The sequence below is a fragment of the Silurus aristotelis genome, assembly GCF_946808225.1.
Source record: "Silurus aristotelis genome assembly, chromosome: 11".
Lineage (NCBI taxonomy): Eukaryota > Metazoa > Chordata > Actinopteri > Siluriformes > Siluridae > Silurus > Silurus aristotelis.
Window position 1 is genome coordinate 7,168,817 of NC_139584.1, and position 27,061 is coordinate 7,195,877.

The 27,061-nt window shown below is 38.0% G+C and overlaps 1 protein-coding gene across 15 annotated transcripts in view; it reads left to right on the forward strand.

Annotated features, from left to right (window-relative positions):
• Window positions 1-554: 554 nt before the first annotated feature.
• Window positions 555-27,061, forward strand: part of fnbp1a (formin binding protein 1a) — a 31,537-nt gene continuing 5,030 nt past the window's right edge. For 2 of the 15 annotated variants that reach the window (XM_083553590.1, XM_083553580.1), the window contains exons 1-16: window positions 555-854; window positions 3,524-3,639; window positions 9,579-9,635; window positions 9,848-9,995; window positions 12,472-12,534; window positions 13,644-13,748; window positions 14,467-14,481; window positions 16,925-17,053; window positions 17,157-17,303; window positions 20,489-20,668; window positions 21,761-21,943; window positions 24,268-24,288; window positions 25,277-25,386; window positions 25,614-25,746; window positions 26,499-26,626; window positions 26,777-26,919. In XM_083553590.1, the coding sequence (XP_083409716.1) occupies window positions 780-854; window positions 3,524-3,639; window positions 9,579-9,635; window positions 9,848-9,995; window positions 12,472-12,534; window positions 13,644-13,748; window positions 14,467-14,481; window positions 16,925-17,053; window positions 17,157-17,303; window positions 20,489-20,668; window positions 21,761-21,943; window positions 24,268-24,288; window positions 25,277-25,386; window positions 25,614-25,746; window positions 26,499-26,626; window positions 26,777-26,919 (1,753 nt within the window). In that variant the 5' untranslated portion in view covers window positions 555-779. The remainder of the gene's footprint in view (window positions 855-3,523; window positions 3,640-9,578; window positions 9,636-9,847; window positions 9,996-12,471; window positions 12,535-13,643; window positions 13,749-14,466; window positions 14,482-16,924; window positions 17,054-17,156; window positions 17,304-20,488; window positions 20,669-21,760; window positions 21,944-24,267; window positions 24,289-25,276; window positions 25,387-25,613; window positions 25,747-26,498; window positions 26,627-26,776; window positions 26,920-27,061) is intronic. The other 13 variants (XM_083553591.1, XM_083553587.1, XM_083553582.1 and 10 more) reach the window with 10 other exon arrangements.

Consider the following 27,061-nt stretch of genomic DNA (forward strand, 5'->3'; position numbering starts at 1 on the left):
CAAATTGTCCTTAGCCTGGGACCATATGATCCACAGCTTGGGACCAAATGATCCTCAGCCTGGGACCCAATGATCCTCAGCTCAGGACCAACTGAACCTTAGCCCAAGAAGAGTTTATCCTTGGCCTGGGACCAAATGATCCTCAGCTTGGGACCTAATTATCCTCAGCCTGGGACCAAATGATCCTCAGCTCAGGACTACCTGAACCTTAGCCCAAGAACAGATTATTCTTGGCCTGGGACCATATGGTCCACAGCCTGGGATCAAATGATTTTCAGACTGGGACCAATTGATTCTCAACCTGGTGCCAAATGTATTCTCAGCCCAGGACCAGTGCATGTGTGAACTGGATACAAACTTAAATGTTTTTTAATGAAATTAAGACAATTGTTTAATGCTTTAATACAACATTGAAAGTAATTAAATAATAATAATAAAAATTCTATAAATATATAATAAAATTTATCAAGCCGATCAGTATGATTTCCGGGTGAGTTTGCTGCCCCCAAGAGGCTGACTGAAGAAATGCAGGGTGCAGAAAGAGAGAGAGCGAGAGAGAGAGAGAGAGAGAGAGAGAGAGAGAGCGAGAGAGAGAGAGAGAGAGAGAGAAGACCGAAGGCCGAGGCTGATCGCCTGTAACTGGCAGCATGCGGAGGTGAAAACGGATCTCTCATCACCGATCGAGGTTTACACCCTTGACGGTATTTATTGGAACCCAGGGATCAGTGATTGATATAAATAAATAAATACAGCAATTAGTGATTTATTTCGAAGGAGCCATGCATCCGAGCAGAGGATTATTACGGAGGAATTGCCCCGAATCCGTGAGCTGCAGCTGGGGCACCGAGCTCTGGGTACGTGCCAACTATCTATCTGGAAATGCATCATGCCAGGGGTGTGTGTGTATGAGGGAGAGAGTGTGGAGGGGTAGTAAAAAAAAAAAAAAAAATCATTTTTTTTAATGCAATGTGTGCACCAGTGATCAGCAGGTGTGTCTGTGATAACGCTGTTTCCTTTGCTGGGGTCAGTCAGCGGTCCGCCCATTTTTTTTTTCTTCTCTAGGAGTCGTGAATGCATGTATGCGGCGCGCGCGTCTGTAGGCTAAATCCGTGTAGGAATTCGCTCTCGTGCATCTTTCCATGCAGACAAATGCACCTCGACCGGGCTCGGTCTGTCATTATCCAGCACGCACCCGAGTGTGCGGTAATCCGTCGGTAATGCTGTCCACAAAACCCGCCTGCAAAAGCGCACGAGACATATGCATACTGTATAGATATATTGTTCATAATTGTCGCACGTGCATTGCACCGGTACGCACAAATTCGTTTTTCCCCCTTCAATCAAGGTGAAGGTGTGACGAGCTAAACTGCAACGTCAATCAGCGCAGTGCATATCTGCCGCACACGTGTGCACGAGCTCTTAGTACAAAACCTGGCCAAGTTTTCTTTTTCCTAACGTGACAGAACATCAGAACATGACTGATCGTTGTAATCGGTCTTTCAGGGTCTTTCAGAAACACGTGTCATGTCTTTATCAGTTTTGTTCCAATCAGTGCATCCTGACCCGAGACCACTGGATTGTCAGGAATTCAGGAGACTTTCATATATTTATGCACCCTTCACACACACCCTGATATCTAGCATATATTCTGACAACTTGACCCCCTGCATCAGACACACAGAAATATATTTTCCGCACTCAGAGACAGTAAAAACCTCTCAGGTCCTGTGGGAGTGGAAATAACTGTGTACCAATGGAAACACTGTTGTACATTATTACTGAATGCTACAGTCTAGACAACAGCATTTACAATCAGTCCTGCCAAGTTGATGACAGTCCAAACTTCCATCACTGCTGAGTAAGGAGATCTTGGACAAGTGTATTTGAGGCAGATTTAATTAGTGAAGAGGTGTTTTAACCACTTGTTCAGCAGAATTATTTACTTAGGTGTGTTCTTTTAAATGTAGAATTCAGACAACTTACACAAGTGCTGTGACTAGAGCATTATCAATCCTTTGGTGTATCAGTATTCTGAGAAAACTTTATGTTTATGGTTGTCTAGGTTGTTGTTCTTGGGTACCAATTGCTTCATCAGAGTCTCTGCTGTCTAAGAAGAACTTACTCAGGAGCATAAAATCCCAACAACATGGTGTTTCCTTTTTCAGAGTAGGTTCCAAGGTTAAGTTCATTTAAAAATCTTGAAATGTGAATGTGAAATCCTTTGGGCCATATTTTATATAAGGGATTCCCCATTCCCCATATAAGGGAACAGTGCAGTTGTGTTCCCTTATATTCTTGAAAAAAAGGTCCGTTAAATGGTCTGTGAAAGGGTAATGATTTTAGTTTTTTTGAAAGGATTCAGCGTTTTCCATTGTCAGCTTCTATTTAGAACCTTTAAGGGTTCCCTCAGAGTGACTTGCTGACTAAAGAGCCCTCAAGGAAGGAATTATTAGTGTAATGTCTTACTATTCAAGTGCAGTGTCATGTGAAGACTTTTTTCCCTATGAGGCCGTTGGTTTTGTTTTTTCACTTTATAATGTATATTGTGTAATGATCTCTGTCCAATGATGTCATGCTTTGGCAATCGCTTCAGTTTTATCGAATCGCTCCGTTTGATATGTGCTGAGCGTGCAAAATGCTAGCTGATTAATATTCTGGTGAGCGGAATCATCTACGGGAAAGGCGTGTGCAAAAGAAAAAAATTGCTTCCTCAGTCTTTAGAGTCATAGCTATCCAATTCACAATGTTGAGCCTTATTGGGCAACTGCATGATCTGGAGTGAGCACTTAGCACACCAGTCATGCTGAGAAATGATGAGGTGGCAGCTTTCACACACAACAGTGAACATATTCACTCATGATACAACACAGAGTGCTGGTTCATGTGAAATTTCAGAGACACATTCAGTCATTCTTCTTAAATAAGTCATGGTCATGGACAGGGTAAATTTCGGAGACTCTCTTGGGTACAGCAGGTTTGAGGTGGGAAAACACATTGGATGGGATCAAGGCACTGTACACCCATTTACACCATTAGAGTAGCCAGTGCACCTAATAGTAAATGAAACATGCTAATTTGCACCACCTTCATAGACATATACTGTTGTTTTATTGAGGATATTTATTTTGGGCCACATAAACTTTTAGCCTAATATCATTTCATTATACTGTGTAATTTAGCCAAAATGAGCTGTAAACAGTGACCTTACAACTATAAGGTTAGCTTGTTGATGTTTCTCACTTTCTAAATTAAAACTAGCAAATGCAACATTGTAATGGTAACCTCTAAAATACATTAACCTGAATAAATTGCAAAAAATGTATATACAAATAAAATAAGTTGTTAATTTCTACACCTTTTATTGGTTTGAATAAATTTTCAACAGTGGTAAATGCCATTGCATAAAACGCATCTGTTCAGTGTTCATACAATTCCATCGCTCGGTTTTAGCCTGCATGTAAAAACCTTGGATGAGAATAATCTGCTTTAGACAGTAACACTTCTCTCTCTTCCCCCACCTCAGGATCAGTTTGATAACTTGGAGAAGCACACGCAGTGGGGCATCGAGTTTGTGGAGCGCTACACCAAGTTTGTCAAGGAGAGATCTGAAATCGAGTTGAGCTACGCCAAGCAGATAAGGTACCAGAAGATTCCATGTCACTGTAACCGTTCTTCTCAGCATGTGACATTTAAGTTTCAGCTTGCCATATGAGGGCCTGGAAAAATCAGAAAATGAGTGAACTGACACACCTTTCGCTTTAAAATGTATTAAATAAAAGTGCTAAATATAAATCACCTCAGTGAGGATAAACACAAAATTGTAGTTTATACACTGCCTACTGTTTTTCTTGACCAATCAGAATTCTTAATGATGGTGCCTCGAACAATTAGAACTAACAAGTGTGCTGAGACCTCAGGTGCTTTAAACTATTTAAATTAATATTGCTGCTCTGGACAATCAGAATTCCTAGTGAGTCTACTCTAAATCAGAATTCCCAGTGAGACTGGTCTGACCCATTAGAATTCTTAAAGAGGGTGCTCTAAACAATCAGAATTCCCAGTGAAGGTGAATGTAAACAGAATTTCTAATGAGAGTGCATTAGCAAATAAGAATTCCTAATGACAATGCTCCCAACGATTAGAATTTTCAAGCAGGATGACCTGAACAAACAAAATGTCTATGAACAATCAGATTGCTTAAGGATGATACCTTAAACCAGGGGTCACTAACATGGTGCCCACGGGCACCAGGTCACCCGCAAGGACCACATGAGTCGCCTGCTGGCCTTTTCTAAAAAAAAATAGCGGGTAGTCGAAGGATGATCGCCATTGTGAACCATTATTGGCAAACCTATCTTTAACGCTTCCTCCGAATCGGTGCCAGGAGCATGGAAGTACGGGGAATACTAGTGGTAGGAAGTCCGGTAGATCCATCATGGCAACAAGTAGAGCCGACCGTGAGTGAGGTGGAATCGGGACCTTATAAAGTGGAAAGGTAATGGAGAACAGGTGTAGGTGATTAGAGCTTGGAGAGGCTGAGTGAGAGTTAGGGCCTTGGAGGAAGGCGTGGCTGGTGGTTTCCCTGACAAAATCACACTTGCATTGGTGAAATTAAAAAAATGACAATATTAAAATATAGATGACTAGATATAGATGAATATCATAAATTATTAATAATAACATAATTTAAGGTAAATTGAGCAAATTTGTTATTTCAGAAGTGTGTATCAAACATGGCAAATCAGAATTCCTAAATATAATTCACTGCACAGTCAGAATTCCTAATGAAAGTGTGTGCTATGAACAATCGGAATTCCCAGTGTATGTGCTTTGAGTAACCAGAATTTTTAATCAGAGTATTATGGCCAATCAGAATTCTTAAGGATGTTGATTTAAGCAATTAGAATTCCCACTGGAAGTTCTATAAAAAATCAGCCTTTCCAAGGAGGATGGTTCAGCAAATCAGCATGAAATGAAGGTTTGCTGATGAATCATAAAACACAGTACACACATCTAATTGATCAGAATACCCAGTGAGGATACTCTGAACCATCAAAATTCCAAAAAAGATTTCCCTGAACAATGGTGTGTTTATTGCGATTATTATGAAAACTTGTAAAGACTTTGGTTATTATAGTTCTAATGCTTATAATAAATTATATCATAATTATAACAAGGCTTTAGAAAAATCTGAATATAGGCTTAGATCTCCAATGAGCAAGCTAGAGACTTTAGGAATCATCAGAAAAAACCTTGAGAGAAACCAGATTAAAAAAGAAACCTGTCTTATTCAGCTTGACTCTGGGTAGATGGTTATTAAAAAGCATTACTCTTGAGAAACTGTATGGTATAAAGTCAACTGTGAATAAGTGAATAAGAGACCTGGGGTGAAAGACTCCTATGTAACTATCATTACAGCATCAATAAGATCAACAAAATGTAAAATAAATATTTTTTCTTTATTGCTGGCAAAGTATTAATCAGTATATCAGCCAGTATTTACATTAGCACTTAAAACACAATATCTATGATCTATGGTATTCTGTGAGGAGTTTGCCTGTCCTGAAAACTTTTGTACAAATGAATGCAATTAATACAATTTATACAACATAATAAAATAATACAGCTTTAATAGTGATGCAGTTTTTCAGTAATTCGCAAGAAATTTCTGTCCTTTTTTGTCCGTAAAATGCGGCTGTACATTGAATCGAGGTAAGAACATAAATTTTCTCCAAGTCTGTCATCAAGACTTACATATTTATTTTAAAACCCCAAGTGTTTGCAAATTCATCAAGGATGTTCAGCGCCTTTTGTCATCACTAATTAGTCTTGTTAAGACTCTCCGTCTTTACACGCTCTTCATTGGCAATGAAAAGTAAATGAATTAAATAATTATTTTCAAACAAATATACAACTGGACACATTCGCATTGCATCAGTGTGGTTACATCGGTTGCTATGGTGTTGACCCATATCCTGATAGTCTTGTGTTGGTTTTGTCGGTTTGGTCCTGTTTGTGTGGGTTTTTTTTGGGTTGCATTAGCCAGTGAACACACACACTAACGCACACATGCACGCACACAAGGAAATCTGCTTTTTATAGTTGCCTGTCAATCGCAGCTTTGTTATTTCTATGAAGTCTGCCAGAGTGTATTTGTGCGCGCCTTCAGTTGAGAGAAAGGCTTAATTCACGACGCCTCCCTCAACCTTTTATTCAGCTCCCTTAATGAGAGGAGATTTATCTGACACAATGCGCTTGTTAGCAGACAAATGGCATCGACCTGCCTCCAGCTCAGGAATAATGGCTTTAAAAGGCCACAGGATAGTTGTTATTATATTGGGGGGCTATATGTTTCCTTTTTCCTTTTCTTTTTCTTTCGCACCACTGAACTCCACTGAACATCTTTTTGGTCCTTTGGTGAGGTGGTAAGGAGACAATAAGCGGTAACATCCGCATGGCTTTGACAAGGAGCTGCAAGATGGCGATCTGCCTAGCAACACGTCAGCCTACGGGGAGGTACAGCTGGGTGTGTGTGTGTGGAGAGAGAGAGAGAGAGAGAGAGAGAGAGAGAGAGAGAGAGAGAAAGAGAGAGAGAGAGGGCGAGAGGGACACAGAGATAGAGAACAAGCCAGACGAAAAGGGAGAAAGATAGCAGAGCTGTAGACTAGAGTAGCGAAGGACAGGGAGGGACAGGGAGGCACCAGTAACACACTTTATTATATCCATGTATCCCCTTTTTACATTTGCTTGAATTAATGCCACAGTGCTAGTGTGTGTCAGCTTTAACAAATGTCATCTTTATGAATTGATGAGCTCTCACTTGATAAAGACATCATTATGGTTTAAAACACTACTGGGCTTTGTTTGCTTTCCAGGACATGATTGCATTAATTGCTGTCTTTCGTAAATAAAATCAACAGAGGGTGAATGAAAAAGCCAACCAATAAGGAAAGAGAAAATAAACGTTATGTTACAGTCAATGCTGGATTCTGATTGGTCAGCAGCTCCGACAACGGTTCTAATAATGTTAATACTGTTTCTGTAGTTACTCAGGCACTTGCATGGCAAATAATCTACCTTCACATATCTTCAAAAAATGGTTGTAATCATAATAGCGATGTTTTGTCTATAAACATTTTTGGAAGGAATTTCCAGTGTCAGCACTTTCTTACAGTTAGAAGTTAAGCTGTTTCTTCAAGTCTCAGGACAGAGGGCTTTAAAGTTTTTCTGTAAAATTACATGTTTATTAAAACAAATGGAAACGCTGTTTATATCTGCTTCAACATAACATCATAATAAGAACTAACTTGAAGGTCGTTCCACAACATTATATATACATACGGTATCTCACAAAAGTAAGTACACCCCTTATATTTTAGCTTCCATTTTAGTTATCTTCTGAGGGACAATACTATGGAAATGAAACTTGGATATTCTGTATAATAGTTAAAATACTGTTTGTATAGCACTATAGATTTACTGTCCTCTGAAAATAACTCTACAGCCATTACTGTTTAAATAGCAGGCAACAAAAGTGAGTACACCCTAAATGAACATGTCAAAACTGTGTCCAAAGTGTCAATATTTTGTGTGAGCACCATTGTTATGTAGCACTGCCTTCATCCTCTTGGGCATGGAATTCACCACAGCTGCACAGGTTGTTCCTGGGATCCTCTTCCACTCCTCCATAATGACGGAGGTCACGGAGATCTGGAGACATACTTAACCACTCCATCACCTTAACTTTCACCTTCAGAAAGACAGATGTCATCTTGGCGGTGTGTTTAGGGTTGTTATTACAGTATGTTGGAAAACTGCAGTTCGGCACAGTTTCTGAAGGCATTGCATCATGTTCTGCTTCTGAATGTTAAAGTACATGTTGGAATCCATGTTTCCCTCAATGAACTGCAGCTTCCCAGTACCAGCAGCACTCATGCAGCCCCAGACTATGAGGCTACCACCACCATCCTTCACTGTAGGCAAGACAAAATTGTCTTGGTACTCCTCACCAGGGTGTTGCCACACATGCTGGACACCATCTGAGCCAAACAAGTTTATCTCAGCAGACTGTTTGCAGCCCTTACAGATGGTGGCCATGCAAACCGACTTGCAGTTGCAGTATGCGGCGTATGGTCAGGCCACTGACAAGCAGACCTTTCGACCAACCTCTAAAGCAATGCTGGCAGCACTTATGCGTCTGTTTTTTGAACCAAGCTTCCCCACCTGATGCACAGAACTACTTGTTGACCCTTGTAAAGCCTGTTCCGAATGGATACAGTCTTGGAAAACCTTAGTATGACTCTGACCACTGTACTGTAACTCAGAGTGTTATTGGCCTTCTTATAGCCTTGGCCATCTTTGTGGAGAGCAACAATTCTTATTCTGAAATCCTCAGAGAGTCTTTGCCATGAAGTGCCATGTTGAAAATCCGGTGGTCAGTATGAGAGAATTGTACTCAAAGCACCTCATTTTAACTGCTCTAATACAAGATACACAAATTTTTAGTAGTGTCAAGCAGACAAAAACATGAACATGATGAAGAGGATAGTATTGTCCCTTCGAAGATCTACTAAAATGGTTGCTAAAAGGTGAGGGGTGTACTCACTTTTGTGAAATACTGTATGTTCATGGAAAAATGTTTGTGGACACATGATTATTAGATTCTCTATGCTTTTTAAACATTTCAGTCCACATTTAGTCCTTATTTGCTCTTACAATAACCTCCACTCTTCTGGAAAGATGTTCCACTAGTTTTTGGAGTGTCCTGGGGTGCAGCAATCAGCAATTCAGTTTGTTTAAAAAGGTGTCCAATAGGGTTGAGGTCAGAGCTCTATAGCAGCCTGCTCAAAGTTTTCCACTACAACCCACGTAAACCATATCTTCATGTAGCTGGCTTTCTGCTGGAACAGGTTTGAGTCTCCTAGTTCAAGAGAAGGGGAAAATTAAATCCTACACAGTTGGGTGCTTCAAACCCTGTGGTAAAATCATTTAACTGAAAAAGTCAGATGTCCCAATACTTTTGTACATACAGTGTAATTATACCTGGATAAAATGTATAAGTGAATTGTAAATAAAAATTCCTGTTGAATTTCTTTGGTACTAAATTTATTAGTACAAACTTAACTGTTTTGAAATGTTACTCCGAACCTTCGAGCCAACTATCAGATTTTTGGCAAGTTACTCTTAGTCCGGTTCCAAATAAAAAGTCACGAACTATCGAGGCTCCACTGTATATATGTATGTATGTATGTATGTATGTATGTGTATGTATATATATATATATATATATATATATATATATATATATATATATATATATATATATATATATATATATACACATACATAGAGAGAGAGAGAGAGAGAGAGAGAGAGAGAGAGAGAGAGAGACTCTATACATACATAGAGAGAGAGAGAGAGAGAGAGCCCATACTGTAATTTGTCTTTTTATTTATTTGTAGTAAATGGCATGTTATATCAATGTTTAACATTTCAACAAGCGTTAGAATGAAATTGAATAAGTACATCCAGGATAACTAATTCTTAATTGCTTTCTAAAGGTTGTGTTCTTATTATAGAAATCTCTCAAAGAAATATCAGCCCAAGAAGAACTCGAGAGAAGAGGACGAGTACAAGTATGTATTTTAGTGTCAGTCTTCACGTCTCTTTACTCATCACCTATAACTTCTTCTTCTCACCAGTATTCTATGGCCATAATAGCTACCAGCAATATTATTTAGTTTTGAAAACACCATTTACTAGGTGTGTTTGGAATACTAAAAACATGTCGGCATCAAAGTAATAATTGGTGTAACACCTGTTCTCATGTATTTGCACATATGGTCAGGTACACCTCCTGCAGAGCATTTCTGATGACGCTGAATGAGCTGAACGACTATGCTGGGCAGCACGAGGTCATCGCCGAAAACCTCTCAACACAGATCATCTCAGAGCTGGTGCGATACATCCAGGAGCTTAAAGCTGAACGGAAAGCGGTATGTGCTAGAAAACTGCGCAGTATGTTATCGAAGCATATTTTACAAAGTGCAAAATCTGACTGGAAGGACATCACTTTATTAGGAACAGGTGAAGTTGTGTGCAGGATTGTGACAGAACACTGGCAGAACCGATCAAAACAAAGCCCAGTACAAAAGTCTAGTATAACTTTCCTGTCTAGTCCAGGCCATCACCTTGGAGCTAAACATACAGTAGTAAAAGGAAATGAAGTAACGTGTCAGACAGGAAAAAACTGTCTAGGTGTGATGCAGGAACAGAACATGACGTTTAGACTTTAGATTAACTCTTGGTCCTAAAAATTAGATTATTTTCCAATATTTATTTAAGTAGACATGAGCTGAGACAGATATTCTCAATACTGTCTACACCAGTGGTCCCCAACCCTCAGGCTGCGGACCGGCACTGGTCCATGGGTCAATAGGTACCGGGCCGCACAGAAAGAATACATAACTTACATTATTTCCGTTTTATTTATTATCTGATTCTAAAAGATGTTTTATTTTGGAAAATTACCGGATTTTTTGTCTTACTCTTGATGCATGTGAAGATGCCTCGGTCACATCTTACCTCCATCCGCTACCTTTTTAAAGGGGATGCTCCGGCCGCTAACACATAATACATTACCGCTAAATTTAGATCAAAACCCTGTCAACTCTGTACACAACCCAATATAAAAAAATCTCCCGTATACTGTATGTAAAACCAAACTTTATCTGTACTTGTAAATGGACAATATGAAATCTGGGAAGGATTATATTTGCACTCAACATAAGCTCCTTGGCTTCTAAAACATGCAACATGTCTTTAATCTATCATGGGTAGGATTTGTGGATCATGTTTTACCCAGAAAACTTATAGCCAGATGTACATTTAGAAATGAAAGAAACCTTGATTTTTGTTTTTGAGAACCAGTCAAAAATCAGTGATAAAATTTTTTTTTATCAAACCCCTAAACCAGTTTATGGTGTTCTAAGACAAGGATTCCCACCTATGGAGAAAACCAGCCTCTGCTCCCCCACCTCTTGTAAATCCCTGGATGAGGAATGTGAAATATGTTATTACACTGGTGATGATTTTTATGCTAGAGCAGGCCGGAGCTGAATGTGGGTCATGTATTGGGGTCAGTGGAGTGGGTGCAGAAATAAGATGCCCCTCCTTCGTAAACGGGCCTATGAGGACTCTGTCACAGCCAAATGACTGGAACTAACACAATAGGAGTAGACAGGACCACGCATGAGCTGAGCAAAAATGTAGAGCACATAGTTTTTCCGCCCTGATGAGCTTTCGTCTGCCTTTCATATCCGACTGGCTTTCTGAAAGAACGTGTTCTTTATGTATTTTACATACTGTGCGTAATGGCATCCCGCGAGTGGGAGTGAGTCAGTCGTGACGTGATATTCGCGTCACCGTGACCCCGGATGACCTAAGCAAATGTTTTTTGAAACAATGAGAAGTTTGTGAGAATCAAGCGTTTTGTTTTAGGAGCAGTACAGTACAGTTTTGTGGTTCTACTGTGTTGGCTGATTTATTTAGGTTCACATTTCATCTGATCAGCTTTGTTTCTTAAAAGGCTGCAGTTTGTTATTTGCTGTGTCACGAAAGATAAAAGTCGATTTTATTAAAAAAATAAAGAAGAAATTCCCCTTTGAATGACTTGAATCATAATTTGTGATATTTAGAATTATTCTATCATTCATCATTATTTTATTATTATTTATTTATTATAGTTATTGTAGTAAATTTATCTAAGTTGCAACTAACGATTATTTTGTTCATTGATTAATTGGGTGATTTATTTATTTATTTACACTGCCAGTTGACATGTACTCTCCGCCTCTCCGCAAGAAAAGCTTGAGCAGCACAACTAATCGATAGCAGCATTCATTGACAACAAATTTCATTATCATTTATTATCGATTTTATCGATTAGTTGTTGCAGCCCTAATTATATCCTAAGTCTTATCCTAGCTGCAGATATTGGTCTTTTATCTCAATTGATCTCAAACTAGAAGGTTTTAGTATTCCCAGTTCTCTCATCTCATTATGTACACTCGACTAAAACAGACAAGCTCCAGAGGTTCAATTTGCCATGCTTACACCTCCAGCTGTGTAATCTCATTTGTTTGTCATCTTGTACATCTCTTAATAGAGCCAAGCTGTTTGTCCAGAATTCATAAACATGTCATCAAATTTCATGTACTTCCTAGTGGATTTTTCCTATAATGGTAATACCAGTCAACTACAGCAAAAAAAAAAAAATTAATAACTTTACTGTACAGATTTACCTTTTTAAAATATCGGTTTTTGAATAGTTCTGGCAGCTTTTACAGCATTGAATGACACATATTTGTCATTCAATGCATTCAATGCACTTTGCTGACATATGAATTGAAAAGGTTTATGATTGTAAACATATATTACAGTTAATGACTTGCTATGATTCTTCTTCTGCAGCATTTTCATGATGGCCGCAGAGCACAGCAGCATATCGAGAACTCTTGGAAACAGCTGGAATCGGTAAGTAAAAACCAGTCCAACAGTTTCCAGTCGAAAAATCATTACTACTAATTACCAGAAAAATTTATTTTTCTGTTTTTAAAAAAACTTTTCTGTTAAACATTTAATCCTATTAGCAATACTAATGTTCCCTTTCAGGGAATTTTTATTATTTCAGGGAACTAGAGTTACATACGTAACCTTGAGACGTTACTGGGGGCTATAGTTGGCCTGTAGTGATCTTTGTTTTGGTCAGGCATGCTATATTTAAGACGAAGAACCATTGACCCAGATCTTTGTTTCTAATTTAACAATTTTTTTTTGTTTTAAGCTGATAAACATTAAGAGTACTGTACCTCCCTCTGTAAGCAGACTGTCAGTCTGATTAAAATTAACAAGTGTAAACTGAGAAGTGATCTAATTGACTCTCACATAAATTTTGTCCTGACATTGTTACAAAGTCAGTGAAGCCTAATTTAGAAAAAACCTGGAAAAATAAGGAACATCCTAATGTCTCTCATTAGAGCTCGCTGATTTTACATGCATACTGTATGTATAGTTGTATTGCTTATAGCTTGAATAGTTGTATTAGGAATGTTATTGTATTAGGAACCCTATTGTACTAAATATGGAACTGTTTCTATGTTTTAATTATTACTATTTAATTAGAAAACTTTGGAAATAAAAATACGGATTAACATTCTTCATTTATTTACTTATTTATTGATTTACAGATATTATAAAATTATAAATGGGGTAACCATTGCAACTTTAATTTAAATATAGTTATATATAGGCCCTCAATTAAGTAAAATCTTTGGCCCTTTACAGGAAAAATGTTTGGGCTGTATTGGTTGTTTTTGAAATGTTTTCATATTTTTGGACTGAAAGTTAGCTTCAACCCCTGTCACAGAAGAGCAGCTTAGCTTCACTGCTTTTGCCTAAAAGGCAGCTTAAGGGGCATTTATAGAGATAGGGATCGGGGTCAACTGGGAAAAACAAGAAGGTATGGCCATTGCAATCGCAATTTGTTTGGCAGTCAGTAGAGGGCCCTATAAAATTTTTTTATAAAATGAGCAACGTGAAATATCACCTTTATCCCGCTCTAATAAGGAACCGTTTTCTTGCAGAGCAAACGTCGGTTTGAGAGAGACTGCAAGGAAGCCGACCGCGCCCAGCATTACTTTGACAAGATGGACGCTGACATTAATGTGACCAAGGCTGATGTAGAGAAGGTATGTCCATTTTTGTATTATTTTTTTTCTCCTCCTGCTTGTTCTCTGCATCCCAGCCCTGGGTCTCTGCAGTGCGTTTGGGATGGATGCGTGTCAGTGATGTGCTCAGCATTTATACGACCCTTCCACTGCATCCTAAAGAGTCTTGCGCCTCCGCCCACTAACCACGGCGTCTCTTCTGGAGGTGTGCCATACTCTCCTGCAGGGAAATTGGACAGTTGTTGGAGCCTAACGAGCTGTGGACAGTTTTACGGCCGTGTCATGAGTCCTTTTGATTCATATGACTGAACTGATTCACACTGGCAGTAAATACCAGGACACTCAACAGTGTAGCTGTAGTAAAAGAAATTGCCTGTTCAGTCCATTGCATTTTATAGTGGTTCATGAAATGGAACAATGGTGGTACTTTAACTGTAACCCATTATGAATATGAAATTATTTTTGCTGTATTGCAATTAGTTCGCAATTATATGAACCATCTGCCAGGTTGCTGCCTTTAATTAAATCCTGGATACTACAGACATAATGTTATAGGCTTAGTTTTATTGCAAACATTTCTGAATGTGCAGTCTCTCTGTGATCTGTGAGCGGGCCGAGTCGTAGGTGTAGTTCATGCCATTTGGCTGACCCGTACACATATTTTTGACATTCTGCTCCACGCCACAAAGTGCTCTGACACTAATCGACTCTGTTTTTGTCTTTTTAACATGGCTCAAAGCGGTGTTCACTCAAGGTAGGTTTTTAACTACGAGTCGTCTCTGTCTGTGGGGAATTGTTAATCTGTTTAGTGTACGCCCATAGACCACGTCTACATAAAATGTCTGTCGCAAAATTATTTCTGTTTGTCCAAATCTCTGGCCCTGTTGCTGCATTACGTCCCTGCCACTGGTGCAAGAAAACTAATGCCTATGTGGTTATTACAACCACTGTTTAGGACATTACATTTGTCTGATGTATAATTTTATCAAATTGAGACACCGACATGGTACATAAAGCGAAAAGCCTAGAGTTGCTCTGAGAACAGACGGCCAATTCCTGTCCATTTTCTGTGCTGTGTGCCTCGGTGTTTGTGTTCTGTTATTGTGCATGCTGAATGAATCTGTGTGCTGAAACTTGTTCAAGTGATTCGTTTCTTGACTTTCGATTTTGTCTTATTGGTGTGTACGTGTTCCGTCTGTGTCATAATGAACTCAGGTAGAATGTAGCTTTTCCTTTGCGGTCCTTTAACTGCTCTTAATTGAGTTTCTTCACTTCTTTTTTTTCCTGCTGCTATACTTTGCGCTGCTACTTCTAAAACGTTCTCTGGAGGTTTAAAGAATTAGGTCTGTCATGGTGAATCTGTTAGATGTCTTTTTTCTGCCTTAGTATCCTAATTTACAAAGCTCCACATCTGGATGACCTAAGCTGAAAACTGTGTAAATGCGTATTGAGGGTCATAAAGGAATGTGAAAAAGCACAGTGTAACTGTCATTTAGTAATATCATTCCCTTATTTTAATAAGGGTCCCTGGTGGTCTAGTGGTTAGGATGCGGCGTTCTCACAGCTGCGGCCTGGGTTTGATCCCCGGTCAGGGAACCAACCCCAGCCACTTTCAGTGCCGGTCCCAAGCCCGGATAAATGAGGAGGGTTGCGTTAGGAAGGGCATCCAGTGTAAAAACATGTGCCAAATCAAACATGCGGATGATCCGCTGTGTGCGACCCCTAATGGGAGAAGCTGAAAGAAAGTTTATTCCCCTGTTTTGGTAATTTATTTCAGAAGGAAGGTATTTTGATGATCAGCTTCTTAACGAAATCTCAGACTGCAGTCAACTACCCATTTTTGTTGCTGGTTAAGTAAACAACACCTTCAAATCCATGTTAGTAAAGTTTTATAATCAGTCTAGTTCATTATGTTGACTACATGTTGCAGCCCTAGTATGGATTACAGCAGCAGTTAGCTAAAAATATTTATTTACACAGTTACACATTTACACCCCCCCTTACCTCAAATGTAGTCGACCAGACAAAACGTTTGGTGTTTGAACCTTTTTTGTTTTGTCCTGAAGCTACGAGGTTATCATAGCTAACAAGTAATGGAAGCTTAAATCATATATACCACACGCTAATATTTATTACAGCACAAATAAATCTTGTTCTGTATATCTAAACCTCACTGCGGTGAGAAATTGGAGACCTTAATACACCACACTAACATTATGTAATTCTTGTTTGTTGACATTGCTAGTTGCTACTGGGACAAGGTTACATTATTTGGTATTAGCACACAGCTAGATATCTAGTTAAGTGTTAGTAAATCCGTTTGCCTGTGAAATTTTATTTTATTTTATTTTATTTTATTTTCTTAATCTAACTGAACCGGTCTCAGAATACAGGCTCCCAGAACACCCAAAATTTTGTTCATAACAAACATAGCTAGGTCACTGAGCTAAGTTAGCTGTATTACTAGCTTAGCTTTCAGTAGTTTTTTTCTCTATATGTACTCTGTTTTAATAAAAAGGTGGGTTTTTGTGACAAATTTGTCTCAAGCATTATTATTTTATAAATGCAGTCTGGAGAAAAATGAATTCTGAAATACTCTCACTGCAACCTTACTTGTTAGCAACATTAGCCTCATAACTCCAGTGCAAAACTAACTACATTTGGAGTAAGAGGAATGTTCAAGGGTTTTTTAAGTAACTTTTTCAAAAATAACTTTTCCTTTTAATTAACGTGGCCTGCTGGAACATTTTGCTTTGTTCAGGAGCCGTGTTGCTCAAAATAGGCTGCATGAGATAATGTGATACTGTGATTCTTTTCTCTCTTTTTTTGAGCTGGTGGTTTTTTATGTCTGGTGTATTAAAATGTTTCCAGTTTCCACACTTTTGGACATTTTGCGGATGGAGCCCCAGTGAGAGACGTCTCTGTCTGGGCAGCTGCACTCGTCCTGTCTGGTTTGTCTGGTAGATCAGCATCAGATTATATTTTTATGCCACTATGGAGGTCCTATGCAGTATCATGTGCAGTGAGATACCAGTGTATATGTTTAAGTTTTTCTTTGTGCTGTATGTGGCATTTTATTTTAATTTACAGCATTACCCTGCAGTTGCACAAAGGATGCTGAGCTTTTTAGCTAGTTCTTCTTATAGCACCTTCATCACTCTTCTCTCTTTTTTGCTCTTTCCCTCTCTCTTGCTCAGGCTAAACAGCAGGCTCAAATGAGACATCACATAGCTGATGAAAGTAAGAACGATTATTTGTCCTACCTGCAAAAGTTTAATAAAGACCAACACGAGCACTACTACACCCTCATCCCACACATCTTTCAGGTACGTCCTTCACAAATTATTCAGGGCATCTAGCGAGGATATTTTGTGAGCCTACCTATACCCACTAGAAGTCTTTAAGATGAACTGTGTCATTGTCTTGCAGAGGATCCAGGAGATGGAGGAGAGACGGATTGAGAGAATAGGGGAGAGTATGAGGTGCTACGCCGAGGTGGAACGCAAGGTGCTGCCCATCGTTAATAAGTGTCTGGATTGCATGACCAAGGCAGCTGAATCCATCGAACCCAAAATGGTGTGTGGACATATCAATTTATCGAATTACTAAACTAATGGAAACTGTGGATTATTGAATTTGACATTTGTGTAGACACTTGCATATTGCAGACTGTTTTTGCAAAATTAGTACTGCAAAGAACAATACTGAGCTAATGTTTGTAAGGATTTATACCACAACACTGCTGTACACTTATTTTTGATTGGACAGAAGGATTTAATTTATTTCTATAACAGCAACTCTGACAGACGTTACAGCTGCAAGACAAATCACTTTCGTATTAATGCACATGCTTTAATATCGTATTGTCTGTATAGAAAAATGATTTACACAGAGACCTGTATGACAGAATCATGAATAATAGTAAAAGCTTTTTAATGCTTCAGGATGAGGGACATACTCTTAGTAACATGACATACAGTACTGCATTTTTTTAAGTCTTAAAAAATTTAAGGGAAAAAAGAGAGTGAGAAAGTGATGTGGAAACAGCTGTTTATAATGGCTGTTTATAATGTAAGTGGCATAGAAATATCAGAATCAGAATCAGGTTTATTGGCCAAGTGTGTTGACACACACAAGGAATTTGGTTCCAGCTGTTAGTGACTCTCAAAAGTACAGACATAAATAAAACCTATACATGACAAAACAGACAAGACAAGACTCAAACAGACTATACAAGACAATACAGACAATGTGAGACAGTATAGACAGTGTGGGTAATAAATAGGGATACAGATCATTAATGTACATAAAGTGTGAGAGTGCATGGTAGTGCAAATGACAGTATTGAAATAGTATTGAAAGTATTTAAATATTGACAGTATTGAAATAGCAGGAAATTGGTCTAATTGATGTCATGGGTGTTCTACAACATTAAATAGAACAATAAGTGTATAAAAAGTATGAAATTCTTTATAAATAGTGTGGAGAAATTACTGTGATGAACAGTAAGTTTAAGAGTATTAAGATTAATTAACAATATGGATTATATACTTTTTTCATCGCTGCCTGTAGCATTTAGTTCGCTTGCTTATTTGTACACATACAAAATTTACCTAAGACAGAATATTTAAAACCATAGTAGGAACTAATATAAAAAAAAAAATAGACACATCTGGTTTGGGACACACCTGTAAAGCATGTTGGAATTATGCAGCAATAGCACTATACTCTGACTTTTGATATTTTACTTTGTTCAACAACAGTTCTCTTGTAATCTATATTTAGCAGACATATTAATAATTTATCACTAAAAAAGTGCTGACTTTATTACACTAAATGCCCCTGTCCCACTTTCAAGCTAATGAGAAATGATCATGATGCCCTTTCTTTTAACAGCTGTGGCTAGCAGCCATTGCGACAATGTGTATTGTTGTATGTATGTGTGTGTGTTAGCATTCACATGGCTGTAATTTGGTTAAATGTCACAGATGGAGAGAGACCACATTGGAGCACTAATTGACTTGCTTTTGCAGATTTAAAGTAGTTTATGGGCCGTGATTGGACTTAAGCTCCTGTGTGACTCACGGTTGCACCTTTAGTTCAGATTTAGATGCTCAGACTTAAACACACGATAGATAGTTTCCAATTACTTTTCTTTACGTGTCTCCAAGTGGAATAAACTATTTAAAAACAACCTAGACACCCAATACCCCCTGTTAGCAATAACGTCATTATAATGTCCCTAATACAATAAGTCATTCCATAATTCAACATTTTTACTGTTTTTAAATCAAGTCAAGTCAAGTCAAGTCAAGTCAAGTTTATTTCTATAGCGCTTTTGTCTCAAAGCAGCTTTACAGAAATCAACAGTCAAGGTGAATGGTGTGCATTTATCCCTGATGAGCAGCCGTGGCAACTGTGGCAAGGAAAAACTCCCTTAGATGTTATGAGAAAGAAACCTTGAGAGGAACCAGACTCAAAAGGGGAACCATCCTCATTTGGGTGACATCAAGAGTTTGAACATAAATCTTTCAACAATACAGAACACTGGAGAGAGAGAACTAACATGATTACTGGAGTATAAGATTATAAGTAAATGTTCTTTCTACAGTCTTTGGTATAAAAGTAGTACTACTTAGTAACTACTGAGCTCAACATTTGTGATCATCACAGATCCAGCAACAGCTTCTCCATGCCAGAGCCTTTAAACACTCTAGGAAGTCCAATGTCAAAACTCCACACATGTAGTGGGATCCAGTTGGCACTGGTACGTCTCTAGGTGGTACAGGATGTTTGCGAGTTCGGCATCTACTTCTTTAAAGTCCATAATCTTCACGTGGTGGGACGTGACAAATGATTGCACTAATGTTGTTTGATGCTATTGTAGGAAAGGAACCCTATTTTGCATGTAGCTGGTGGGTACATTCAGATAGTAAGATGTTGTACTGTATCGTCTTTTATGTGAGATAAAGTCTGTGCCTTTTCATGAACGATTGTCAAACAAACTATTGCTGCAAACTTTTTACTTAATTTTTTTATGGAGTATTTCTATAACCACCTCATGTACAGTGGTGTGAAAAAAGTGTTTGCTCTTTCCTCCAAAGTTTTAATTTTGGGGTTTTTTTTACAATGTATTTGTTATTTTCCATTTTTCTGTTGTTTTTAGGGAAATCTTTTATTTTTTGCTGACCCACGTAAAGCATAAACTTGATAGTTCACTACAAAAAAACCCCAAACAAAACAAAAATAACACTCATTTACACAAGTGTTGCTATTCATCTATTTGGTTTGCTTTTGTGCAAATCTTGAAAAAAGTTATGTTTTATGATTATTGAACCTCTGGCCTGTTTTTATTTGGGTGCATCACGAAATGTGCATTACTCCATTTGAAAAAGTATAAATGTCAAGGTAATGTGAAATCTCTTTATCGGATTTGGGGGTCAAAAACTAATACTACATACTGGTCTTTGACTTCTAATTAATTTTGTTAAATCAAATGTTCACTTTTAGCATTTTATAGTATGTTTGTAGTTATTGTTATTTTGTGCTGTAAGTCTTTCCATGTAAAAATGTAATGTTTGTGAAAGCATCTTACAAATATATTATTATGCATTATGGAATGTTACAAATCGGGTGTAATTTACTTCATTCTCTAGGCGCCCTCTCTATCCCTCTCTATGTATCTATTTTCTCTAGAAAAGGCCTAAACAAAAATCAAATATAAAACATGTCCATTTCTCTCCATCTGTTTCTCATCTCAGGACACCAAGCAGGTTGTTGAGACGTTTAAGTCAGGCTTTGAACCACCAGGCAATGTGGACTTTGAGGATTACAGTGTATCTATGAAGAGAGCCGTGTCTGAGTCCAGCTTCCTGAACGCACGTGGAGAGAGTCGGCGCAGGAGCCGAAGCAAGCTGTGGCCTTTAATTAAGAGGAATAAGGTACATATATTTGAGTTTGATCGGAAGACGTATAAACACATTTCTGTTGTTAACAGAGAATAACGCTGTATTCCTACTTAATGGTAGCTTAATGGCTTAATCTGATATAAAGTTATAAATAGCCTTTTAAATCATTCACTCACACAAAATGTATGAATAAAAGTACAAGTACCCTGCTTAAATATTACTCCAGTAATAGTACTATTAGAAACTGCAGGAAAAGTACTTGTTTGAATGTAATTAAGTTCATTAAAATAAAAAAATGGGTGCTCATTCTTCTATCAGTCCTTTTTTAAAGCTCTTACAGTCGCTTAACTAAATAGCCACCTAAAAAAAGGTCTCCATCTGGTGAAGGGAAGTTGTCAAAACACCATAATTCCTCTCACACTCATAGCAATACACATTCATATTTACCAATTCAGCACACAGTTTTATCCAGAATTGCTGAGTCAGATTTATTACAAGCATATAATTGGCTGGAAATTGAATCTCAAATTTCCTTTCTCCTTGTACAGGATTTAGTTTGAGTAAACCAAAATGTACAATAATTAAGTTATTTAAGTAATGATTGTATCTTATTTTTTATTTTTATTATATTGTTTTGCAAATTGTAATATATTGTATTCTAATAATTTGTTAAATTAAAATTAGGATTTACTGTAGTAAGCATAGGTGTAGTTTTTTTTATCAGGGCATACTGCAGTGTTTAATGTCATTGGAAGTTTATTATTTTTATTAGTATTTATTTATGTATTTATTATTTACATTCTAAAAAAATCAATCACATTGTAGAATAAGTATTTCAATCCAATTCATTTGTAATTGAGACAAATATTGAAAATATTTGAGAAAAATCTCTCTGATATATTTATTCGATGTACAGTACAGTAAAGAAAGATGATGGCGTTTAACAGAACGGTATTCAGTCTCCATAGTGGACTCTGACGTGTTTTTTGCCAGTGCTCCTGCTGTCAGCTTGTTGCTCGGTTTCTCTGATGTTTTTTTTTGGCCTTATGTCTCCATCTCTCTCTCCTTCTGTGTTTCTCCACTCCTCCATCTGCGACCATGGCTTCATCGCTTCGTCACATGCAGCTTATGTCGTTGTTAGCATCACCTCGTCAACCCCCTCCTCCTCCCCCTACGTCACCCTCTCCAGAAGGCCTGGCCAACGGACCGCACTCGCCTCCTCACAGCAAGGAGCCTCTCGGACAGCGCCTCAATGACTTCATGAGCTCGAAACACAAGATGCAGTGCCTGAGAAGCCTCAAGCGTGGGGTAAGGACCTGAGGAAACTCTCTTTTTGTGTAGAACATGTGGTATAAAACATTGAAAAGGAACCATGCCTGTAAGCAGATATAAATTCACTGGTCACTTTAATAAGAACCTCTTATTACTTATTATTACTCTTGCATTAAGCTTCAGTCAGAGTTCACATTAAAATGTGATCTCACTGTCTTTGACCGAGCCACAGTCATCAGTGCCAGAGGTCTTTTACAAAGAATGGTGCGGAAAACAAAAAACAAAAAAACATTTAGAGCCTAACCAGCAGTTTTGCTCACAGAGAAACTCTGTTGTCGTCAGAGGAACAGAGGAGAATGGACAGACTGGTTCAACCTGACAGGAAGTCTATGGTACATAAAATAACCACTCTTTACAACCATGGTGAAGAGAAAAGCATCTCAGAATGTACTATAAATTAAATTTTAACTACATTTTTATCTGTTCAGCTCTCTGAATCTGCATGATTTTATGCATTGCACTGTTGCCACATGATAATTGGATGAATGTATTAGTATATAGTTATATATATATTATATATATTTATTCAAATGGACAGTGAGTGTATGATAAGAAAAATAAGATGGAATCCAGTAAATTGAGTAGTATAAACTACTAAAGATTATAAGGTTCCCTGCTGGTCTAGTGGTTAGGATGCGGCGCTCTCACCGTTGCGGCCCGGGTTCGATTCTCGGTTAGGGAACCTACCCCAGCCATTAGGGTTGCACAATCCAGTGCACTCTTAGTGCCGGTCCCAAGCCCCGATAAATGGGAAGGGTTGCGTTAGGAAGGGCATCCCCAAAAACATGTGCCAAATTGAACAATATGAATACAGATGATCCGCTGTGGCGACCCCTAATAGGAGAAGCTGAAAGAAAGTTTTAGACTACTAAAGATTATGCAGTGTCCTCTTGCCAATATGTTTCTGACATTCAGGACGAGCAAAACGTTTTATTTCAGACTGGGCAAATCCTTAGGTTCAGGAAAATTCTGCGTACAAGCTAGTAGTTCTCATTCTTAGTTTGCTGATGCAGGTAAGCTCAGTAGGCTTGTTTAACATCCAGACACAGAAAAAACACCTTAGTCTTTTAAAAATGTGCTTCACAGTGGTGCGACACACATCAATGATGTAACTTTAGCATAGTCCACTCATTTAAAATCCCACCAGCTGCTTCACTACACACAGCAGCTTTCACTAGTCAGATTAATTAGTGTGCACAGATGACACTTTCCAAAAATAAACTGAGGCATAAAGCTGCTATTTTAGTTTTAAGAGTTAGCCACCAATCCATAAAGACATTACTGAGAATTAAAGAGAAAATGCCACAGATCATACCCAAAGCTTGGCCAGTGGATTTCGGACTTTTTGTTGAGGTTCCTAGCAGGTTATGTTAGACAATCTAGCTACCATTTTTACACTAGATGTGTAAAAAAAAATAAAATATTGGACAGGGCAAGCGTTACTTTCTTGTTTTTTAAATAAAATTGCACTGCTATTATATACGTTTTAACTCCCAATCAAAGCTATAGTGGTTATTATTTTGTTATTATAGTCAAACTGAATTAACAGGCTTAAAGGTCAGTGATATAAAATGTATACATGTTACTAATGTGTAGTTCTAATATACCAAGAAAATGTTTCATTGTGATATATACTGTATATTAGATAATTATACACCATATGCACAAAGGTTTGTGGACACTTGACCATAATATTTGGCATTTAAACATCACATTAGAATTAATACCCATTTGCTGTCATAAAGACCTCCACTCTTCTGGGAATCTGAAACTAGATTTTGGAGTGTGTTTGTTGAGATTATTTGCTCATTTAGATACAAGAGTATAAGTCAGGTACTAATGTAGGTGAGGTAAAGAGACCTGGGGTACAGTCAGCATTGTAATTTATCCCAAAGGCGTTTAGTAGGGGTGATCTTCTCAAGATCTTCTTCCACTCCAACCCATGAAAACCGTATGTTCATAGTGCTGTCTTTGTGCACAGGGGCAATGTCATGTGGGCTCAGGTTTGTGTTTTATAGTTCAAGTAAACAAAGCTTTAATGCTTTCACATCCAAAGACATCCTATAGAATTGTGTGCATCCAACATTGTGAAGAACCACATGTGGCTAAAAAAAGTGAAAAAATAGAGGCTATTGGTATCTGGATTTGAAGGTGAAGACTATAAATGATGCTACATAGTTGCTGAATTTATCCTTATATTTAAATACTTACATTTTAGTCATAAAAATGTATGTTGTATCATAAGTTTGAATTGATTTCAGTTTTTCCTCTGTGTTTCGTTTGCATTCCTTTGCACGCAGCTCTCCCTGAAGTTGGTAAGTGTAAGTGTCTACCTTCACCAGTGTTAATATTCTTGAGGGTCATTCTATGAAACAATACAGTAATTTTATGTGCATTATTGCATGTCTTGCACATGTAGTTCTCACAGGAATAGGGTCAGAGGAGAGGTTTTAAAAAAGGCAGCTTTAGAAAACTAGATCTAGTTGATTAACTCTTTGCCATTCACCTTTAAACACAATTGATTAGAAATAAGTAATGATTTAAAAATAAGCATGTTGTTTGGGCTTTACCTGAAGTTTAAAGTATACCCAGTAGGTGGCAATGTTGTATTTTATTCTCCTTATGCCTGTATATTTTGGGCTGTTCCAGAGGAAAGATAACAATCACTTATAAACATTGTTCCTACTGTGAGATTGATTCAATATTGTGCTATTGACTAGCCAATAAAATTGCAGCATAACTTGAATTATGCCTACAATTTAATAGGTATTATTATCGTACAGTCTACACACATTCTAACCAAATTTATAAAATACATAATTACATATATATATATATATATATATATATATATATATATATACATATAAATTCTAACATTAAAAAAGTATAGTATAGTAATAATACTAAATAAAAATTTACTGAGAAGTAGTAGCAAAAACTAAACTGCTAGCTAAAGGCTCCTCGATTTAGCGGTTTTTTTTTTGTTTTGTTTTGTTTTTTTCTTGCCAATTGTAGAGATTTGTAATGATAGACATTGTCCCCAGAATGTCTTTGCGACTTGATAAAAACTTTTCCATGGCCCGGCGTCACAACCTATTGATTGGGGACCTCTTCATTAGGCTACAGGTTTTGTGGTTCAAAAAAGACAAACAGCAAAAAGACATTCTAGCGTACAAATACTAGAGTATTCAGATTCTGTAGGCCGTCTTTAGTTTTTGCACTTTGTGTGATGTGTGTGATGTGTGTGTGGGTGTACGTGTGTGTGTGTGTGTGTGTGTGTGTGTGTATGTGTGTGTGTGTTTTTAGGGAACCATCCAGGAGGACTACAGTCATTTACCCCCTGAACAAAGGCGAAAAAAACTGCAGGCCAAGCTTAATGACATCAGCAAAGACATCCAGAAAGAAATGGATCAAAGGTATCTTTCTGTACAGACGCGCACACACACACACACACACACACACACACACACACACACACACACATACACACACTCTCAACTTTCACACATTTTCCACAACTTCATGGCAGTGTTAAGCTCCAGATTTTAGTTTTGTAACCATTACTGAAAGTTTAATATCGACTTTAGAATGATGTTTTTCCTGCACCAGTGCCACATCACGTTTTTCTTCTCACTGATTGCAGGGATGCACTAAATAAAATGAAGGAAGTGTACATCAAGAACCCTCACATGGGCGACCCCAACAGCGTGGACCCGCGATTAGAAGAGGTGCGGCAGAGCATTGAGAAACTGCAGCTCGAGGCTCACAAATATGAGGTGAATCTCATAGCATTTCATATCTATCTATCTATCTATCTATCTGTCTGTCTGTCTGTCTGTCTGTCTGTCTGTCTGTCTGTCTGTCTGTCTGTCTGTCTGTCTGTCTATCTATCTATCTATCTATCTATCTATCTATCTATCTATCTATCTATCTATCTATCTATCTATCTATCTATCTATCTATCCTGGTGTGAAAAAGTGTCCTGATTTCTTATTTTTTTGCACGTTTGTAAATCCTAAATGTTTCAGATCATCAAACTAATTTTAATATTAGTAAAAGATAACACAAGTGAACACAACATGCAGTTTTTAGAAGCTTTTTATTATTGAGGGAAAACAAAATCCAAAACTACGTGACCCAAGAACCCGGAAAAACTGTCGGTATGGATTTTGGCAGATAGTTTTTAGAATCATACAGCTACCTTTATTAATAAATAAGGGACATTTTTGTTTAAAATCCAACCTTTATTAGCAACTACAAATATGAAAGAAGTAAAACATATTTGAAATAACGTTTTAAAAATATTTATCAGGCATTGTTCATTGGCCGTACCAAATGTGGAGGCGAGCCATAGTTCAGGGACCCCTGCTTTAGGATGTAGTATTATATAGAAGAACACTGATTATTTTTCTAATTATATCATGTTTTATACTTTACATTTTCCAGTTACATGTCCCATGCTTATGCTCCATAATTGTACTTAAAGTAACGGTTGAATGAAGTCCATGTTCTTCGTGTCTCCTCATAGACCTGGCTAACAGACGTGGAGAGGAAGCTGCTGGAGAAAGACAGCACTCTGCGGAGACAAAGTGCCCTTTATGATCCACAGAGCAACACGGGAAACGTAGCTAACAGCTGTGCCCAGAACAGAGAGAGGTACTCCTGAAGCACACCCATGCACACAAACACACACACACACCCTGTCTGCCAGCCTGCCTATTTCCCCTGTAGTATTCTGTCACCTCTCCCTTATTAACGTTGTATTCATTTGGACTGTTGTATGTATTACATGTCTTCTGTGCACAGTCCGGACGGCAGCTATACGGAAGACCCCAGCACGGAGACGGTGCAGTTCAAATCGCGCAGTACAGAGTTTGATGACGAGTTTGACGACGAAGAACCTTTACCCACCATAGGAACGTGCAAGGCTCTCTACCCTTTCGAAGGTAGTGGCAGAAATGCCTTAAAGGATGGAGAGCATATTTTGATCACCTTTGGCAATTTAATAAAGAATCTCTCAGCCCATGCACACCAATTGGGTACATGTAGCTCCACCCACTTATACAATTGTCTCTAATGACAATTTATGTA